The 7,500-nt window shown below is 36.0% G+C and overlaps 1 protein-coding gene across 2 annotated transcripts in view; it reads left to right on the forward strand.

Annotated features, from left to right (window-relative positions):
• sha (shavenoid) overlaps window positions 1-7,500 on the forward strand; it is a 174,206-nt gene that overhangs the window by 98,580 nt on the left and 68,126 nt on the right. For both annotated transcript variants that reach the window (XM_067084658.1, XM_067084660.1), the window contains exon 3: window positions 5,236-5,981. In XM_067084658.1, coding sequence (XP_066940759.1) covers window positions 5,852-5,981 — 130 coding nt within the window. In that variant the 5' untranslated portion in view covers window positions 5,236-5,851. The remainder of the gene's footprint in view (window positions 1-5,235; window positions 5,982-7,500) is intronic.

Consider the following 7,500-nt stretch of genomic DNA (forward strand, 5'->3'; position numbering starts at 1 on the left):
ATGCAATGGTATTCATGCTTTCATCTCTCTCTCTCTCTCTCTCTCTCTCTCTCTCTCTCTCTCTCTCTCTCTCTCTAAATATCTAATATATATATATATATATATATATATATATATATATATATATATATATATATATATATATATATATATATATATATATATATATATATATATATATATATATATATATATATATAATATATAATATATATTATATAATATATATATATATATATATATATATATATATATATATATATATATATATATATATATATATATATATATATATGTTTGTGTGTATACAAAATTTCACGTTAATGTTATGAAACTCAAGAGTTAATTTCATTCCATTCTTAAAAGCTATACTAGGCAGTGAACTAGTGAAATTGTATGAAACATAAGCAACAAAACCTCACGCATAAAATGTGTGACTTAAGTCACTGTGCTCTGCTTTAAAACGACATTTAAACTGCCGCTGGATTTTCCACATGAGAAAATTGGTATCAACAAATATTCTCGTTAATTCTCTGGAGGGACTGTGGCTTTCGTGGAACTGGGCCAAAAGCGGAACGGAAATATTGCATTTTCACTCATTACTCTTATGTGTGTCAGAAGTCTTTTGGTTCTCATTACGTTTATACTTAACCGGAAGCTACAAGCTGGTGGTCAAGAGTTCCGTTTTAGCTTTCTGTAAAAGAAAAGTATTTGTGCCGACTTTGTCTGTACTTCCGCACTTTATCCTGTCCGCACTATTTTCTGTCTGCACTTTTTCTGTCCGCCCTCAGATCTTAAAAACTACTGAGGCCGGAGGGCTGCAAATTGGTATGTTGATCATCCACCCTCCAATCATCAACCATACCAAATTGCAGCCCTCTAGCCTCAGTAGTTTTTATTTTATTTAAGGTTAAAGTTAGCCACAATCGTGCTTGTGGCAACAATAGAGGATAGGCCACCACCAGGCCTTGGTTAAAGTTTCATGGGCCGCGGCTCATACAGCATTATACCGAGACCACCGAAAGGTAGATCTGTTTTCGGTGGCCTCGATTATACGTTGTAGCGGCTATACAGAAAACTCGATTGTGCCAAAGAAACTTCGACGCATTTTTTACTTGTGTTTACTTGTTTATGTTTTGTGATCTGTCACGTCCAAGGAAGGTTTTGAACAAAAAATTTAATGAAAAGTTTTCGTTTAACCTTGTTCTATTTTCTTATAGGGGTGAACTTTCTGGTGAAGAATATTTGATGAATTTTTTGGAGACATAATTAATTGTTTTCCAACACTTTTGATGTCGGTTTATTGAAATTACACAAACCACGAAACTACGGTAAGAATGTCAACGGTTTATTCGTGAATTATGAATGTTTGATATGACTAGTCATTAAAACATGTAATGTATATTGTGTGAGCTATTAATAATAATAATAATAATAATAATAATAATAATAATAATAATAATAATAACAGACTTTGTTTCAGTAACCATGCCCACATACTCATAATTCGTGGTGACTGACATAGCAAGGGAAAATAATAATAATAATAATAATAATAATAATAATACTATTAATTATTATTATTATTATTATTATTATTATTATTATTATTATTATTATTATTATTATATAAATTTGTTTCAGCAACCTCACCCAAATCTCATACATTCGTGGCGACTCATATGTTTGTGATGACAGATGTAAGTAACAATCAAACAAAATATACTTACATCCGCGATGGCTGGAAAACAGTAATTTTATTATTTTGTGACTAATCTTCTTTTATTCTTTTATGAGAAAATAAGTCATAAAATAATATAAAAAAGAAATTTTAGAGTTTAAAATCTACTCATGGTAGTTCAGACGGTTCGCTAAGGTCGTAAAATCCACTTTTCTAGATTTCTTGGTCAACCCGAAGGGAGGAGTTTTAGAAATCTCGCGTTTTATTTAAAACACAGAGAATTCATTAAGTCCGTCGATAATTGAACAAGGAAATAACTAGTTACATCAGTGTCATGGTTTCTCTTCTCTCTCTCTCTCTCTCTCTCTCTCTCTCTCTCTCTCTCTCTCTCTCTCTCTCTCTCTCATGTTCTTACCGCATAGAAAGAGAGATAGAGGGAAAGTAAAATTCAGATCCATACATGAATATATAATTAACCTAGGGCCATAAAGACTCTCTCTCTCTCTCTCTCTCTCTCTCTCATATATATGAATAAGAAAGAGGGAAAATGTGAGTCCAGCTATACGGGTATAATTATCCACAATCCTAATTAAATACTCTCTCTCTCTCTCTCTCTCTCTCTCTCTCTCTCTCTCTCTCTCTCTCTCTCTCTGAAGGAGAGAGAAAAGAAATGTGGATACACTATCCTGGCAGAATCATTGTAAATGAATTTCTCTCTCTCTCTCTCTCTCTCTCTCTCTCTCTCTCTCTCTCTCTCTCTCTCTCTCTCTCTCTCTCTCTCTCTCTCTCTCTCCCTGAAGGAGAGAGAAAAGATATGTAAATACACTGTACTGGTAAAACTATCCACAAATCTAGATGAATTCTCTCTCTCTCTCTCTCTCTCTCTCTCTCTCTCTCTCTCTCTCTATAAACTAACCACAAATCTAGATGAATTCTCTCTCTCTCTCTCTCTCTCTCTCTCTCTCTCTCTCTCTCTCTCTCTCTCTCTCTCTCTATAAATGTAAATACACTATGCTGGTATAACTATCCACAAATCTAGATGAATTCTCTCTCTCTCTCTCTCTCTCTCTCTCTCTCTCTCTCTCTCTCTCTCTCTCTCTCTCTCTCTCTCTCTCTCTCTCTATAAATGTAAATACACTATGCTGGTATAACTATCCACAAATCTAAATGAATTCTCTCTCTCTCTCTCTCTCTCTCTCTCTCTCTCTCTGACAGCTCCCCCTTCCTCCACCTGGCATACAACTCAGCCACTAACCACCCACAAACACTTCCCTGACCTGAATATCTCCCTGGCGTCACTCCCTCGCAGCTGCTGTTCCTTCGGGCTCTGGAAGAAGGAGAGTTCCTCCTGCTCTGGCGAGTCTTCTTTGGCCGTAGGAGGTGTGGGTGGTTTCATCCTCCCCCGCCCCCTGACACCCCACCCCAATCCTTTTCTTTTTGACTGTGGGCTTTTCGTACGGTGCGTTTTATTTGTGTTAATAATATTCTCAGTTTCCTCATTTAATTTCTGCGTTGTGTTTTATAATGTTATTAATATTCCTATTTTTTGGTGTAAGTTCTTGCGTATTTGTTTTTTATAATGTTTATAGTTATCCCATTTTTTTAGTTCTTTACTCTGGTGTATTTTATATAATAATAATAATAATAATAATAATAATAATAATAATAATAATAATAATAATAATAATAATAATTATTATTATTATTATTATTGCTGTTCTTATTGTTGTTATTGTGATAAAGTATCAATAACAACTAAAGCATGCGCAGAATCATTAGTGCTACTGGGAGTAGTTAAGTTAAGTATATCAGTAGAGCCTAATAATGATATATAAATGTTATCACTGAAAGTGACAGCAATATTTGTAGTAACAGTTACAAAACCATTATTTGGTGATATTTACTAAACTAATTTTTATCAGTGATATCCACTCATCCTGCCATAATGGTTCATGAACGTCATATGTTACCGCAATCAACGTCATTTTAGTTTTCTGAAAAGAAAACTATTGTGCCGGCTTTGTCTGTCCGTCCGCACTTTTCTGTCCGCCCTCAGATCTCAAAAACTACTTAGGCTAGAGGGCTGCAAATTGGTATGTTGATGAGCCACCCTCCAGTCAACAAACATAACAAACTGCAGCCCTCTAGCCTTAGTAGTTTTTATTTTATTAAAGATTAAAGTTAGCCTTAATCGTGCTTTTGGCAACGATATAGGCCAGGCCACCACCGGGCCGTGGTTAAAGTTTCATGGGCCGCGGCTCATACAGCAATATACCGAGACCACCAAAAGATAGATCTATTTTCGGTGGCCTTGATTATACGATGTACAGAAAGGTCGATTGCGGCGAAGAAACATAGGCGCAATTTTCACTTGTTTTTCTTCATAAAAACGATTTTTTGTCATTTTTCCATCTCAGACTTCCTCTAGAACACCAAGAAATCCTTACCAAAATTCTCAAGATTTTTTTTATGTCATTACTCACTGCCGTTGAAAGACAAAGACATAATGGCTGCTCTTCTTTTTGTTGTTAATGTGATTTATCTGTCATTGTTTTGGCGCGTTGTCAAGGAAAATAAATTGCGTTTTGTCTTCGGGAGAATAACAGGAAAATGGTTGTAGGTTATACTCTTAACAGGCAATTAGGTTGTACTTATAACAGACAATGAGTTCGTTTTGGGTACCCATACAAGTATAGTACATGATGAATGATACTGCTTAATCTATGCTATTTTGTCTCGTAAATAGAACTCTTCTCTCTCTCTCTCTCTCTCTCTCTCTCTCTCTCTCTCTCTCTCTCTCTCTCTCTCTCTCTCTCTCTCTGAAAGAGAATTCTGAAAGTATCGTACAGAAGTGTACTTGGTTAAAATTAAAGCTCTCTCTCTCTCTCTCTCTCTCTCTCTCTCTCTCTCTCTCTCTCTCTCTCTCTCTCTCTCGTATGGGTCTATTTTCCTTCGAGTGAAACTCGAAGAAGTGAAACTGGAGTAGTTATTGTGTTTTGTGGTCTTGTATTCAGCTGTACTTTTTCCCTATAATTAATGAATTTTCATTTACCAGAGGAACAAAGGAGAAACCCCAGAATTTGGAGAAATTAATTAAGTGGTTAATAGTTTAAAGGTAGTTATTGCTAGTTATCCTCCCCGGTACTATCTGCTGCTAGACAGTATTAACAGTACTGAGATAGCAACCTGTTCTTAAATAGATATTCACTTTATATTTGTACTTATAAAAGTAAAATGATTCTGATGTATTAAACTCTCTAAATTTCAAACTTTTTTTATATCATATTGTAATGTTTACCTTTTTGTGACTTTAACCTTTCTCTGTTTCTGTTAATTAAATCCTCTCTCTCTCTCTCTCTCTCTCTCTCTCTCTCTCTCTCTCTCTCTCTCTCTCTCTCTCTCTCTCTCTCTCTCTCTCTCATGTTTGTTCTGGTCTTGTTGTGCCCTGTTGTTACCACAAAATAAACCGGATTTCTTCTCGCTTGTGCCTTAAACAGCCATTTAGAGTTGTCTAGAATCAAGAGCCTAATTGTTTCCTATTTTCTCTTTTGCAGATCCTACCAGAAAATGTCTCCCCACGTTCTGAATTGAAGGCTTGGTTGTCTTCACGCCCATGAATTCACAGTAGGCGCCCACATCCTAAAGAACACCCACACCACTCTACGTGATCCGTAGCCGGATGCGCGGGTGGAAGAAGTGGCTCAGAAATCGTTGAAAATAACGATTCTCGTTATGAGTCGGAATCCACTTTCCCCCGAATGAAAACAGTGTTGTTTGGTGTCTCTTCCAGTAATGCTTCTCCGCGGTTGGACTCGCAGGAGAGTTTCGCGAGGGATGGACTAAGAATTCGAGACGGAGACAGATACGTGAAGCCAATCTTTAACATTCTAATTCTAAAAACAGAAAATTAGAAAAGATGCTCGTCACTCCTACCGACGAAATCTGAAGCTTCACCCGAACCCAGCGAAGCTTCAGGTAGGATGAAAACGAGAGACAATACTTGTGTGGTGTACATCCGGGTCCTCCGTGTCAAACTTCCACCCAAAGGAATGAGGTAGACACGCGGAGAAAAACCAGAAAGGGAAGAAATATTTCTACCGATTCTCCGTATTAAAATCTCTTCCGGAGAGAGAGATAAGACAAATAAGAAGAAGAGAGATTAAAAAGATAATGATAAGAAGCATGTTGCTGTTACTGTTATTGCTCATGTGGGCCACTGACGGACTGGGAGACGAAAAGTTGGAGGTCACCGCTGCCTCAGTGACCCGCCACTATCAGGGAGACATTTACAAGGTTAAAGGTAAGTGACCCATTTTTATTTTTTATTTTTTTATTTTTTTTAAAGATGACACATCTATTATTCATTTTCATATTTTTTAAGGTGACACGTCCTAGAATTTATTTTCATATTTTTTTAAGGTGACACATCTTAGTATTTATTTTCATTTTTTTTAAGGTGACACATCTAGTATTTATTTTTATATTTTTTAAAAGGTGACACATCTAGTATTTATTTTCATTTTTTTAAAGATGACACATCTAGTATTTATTTTCATATTTTTTAAAGGTGGCACATCTTAGTATTTATTTTCATTTTTTTTTAAAGGGGACACAGCTTAGAATTTATTTTCATATTTTTTAAGGTGGCCCATCTTAGTATTTATTTTAATTCTTTCAAAAGTGACACATCTTAGAATTTATTTTCATTTTTTTTAAGGTGACCCATCTAAGTATTTCTTTTAATTTTTAAAGGTGACACATCTAATATTTATTTTCTTATTTCTTTATTCTTCTGTTTTTATTTTATTTTTTTCTATATCAAATTATACAGTTCCATTCATTTACTTAATATTTTACAGAATTTAACATCGTTTATTCATAGGCCATTGATATATCTATGGCTGCATAAGCTTCCATATAGTTCATGCTTATCTCATCGTTAATATTTTTTAATATTTTTTCGTCACACCTCATTTCATGAGTTGATATTTTTCTGTCATGTCACTCGCGACCTTCAATAATTAAGCGTTTTGACGACTTTCAAGGCAAACCGGCGCAAATGTGCTTTGAAACGCTTAGCAACCTGGAATAGAGGCTAGAAACGTATCTCATGCATTTCAATTGAATATATTAAAACGCTAAAACTTTTATTGCAACGTTTGCAGTACGTAAGTCTTATTCAACTTCTGACTAAATCACAACTTTGCATCACAGAAGAAAGCCTGATAGGTTAAAGTTATCCCTCCCCCTTCCATTCCTCTTCCCTCTCTCTCTCTCTCTCTCTCTCTCTCTCTCTCTCTCTCTCTCTCTCTCTCTCTCTAAGTTCTTTATTTTCTTCTCTGACTGAATAATATCTTTGCATCACAGGAAAAAACCTGAAAGAGTAAATTTCTCCCCCCCTTCTCTCTCTCTCTCTCTCTCTCTCTCTCTCTCTCTCTCTCTCTCTCTCTCTCTCTCTCTCACAGATACACACACACACCCGTGTCTTCAAGTTCTTTATTTTCTTCTCTGACTAAATAATATCTTTGCATCACAGAAGAAAGCCTGAAAGAGTAAATACCCGCCCTCCCCCCGCTCTCTCTCTCTCTCTCTCTCTCTCTCTCTCTCTCTCTCTCTCTCTCTCTCTCTCTCTCTCTCTCTCTCTCATCGTTGGTCACCCCGAGTCCGACTTCGTGACTTAGAGACTGACCGCCAGTGAAAGACGCCTTTTCCGAACGCTTGGTGGTAGATTCCCAAAGTTACTTTGCTCACGTAACGTTACCTCTCATAACAGAACAGTTTTTAACAGCACTGGCGGCCTCTTGTGGAAATATGATAGG

This window comes from Macrobrachium rosenbergii, chromosome 41 (assembly GCF_040412425.1).
Source record: "Macrobrachium rosenbergii isolate ZJJX-2024 chromosome 41, ASM4041242v1, whole genome shotgun sequence".
Classification (NCBI taxonomy): domain Eukaryota; kingdom Metazoa; phylum Arthropoda; class Malacostraca; order Decapoda; family Palaemonidae; genus Macrobrachium; species Macrobrachium rosenbergii.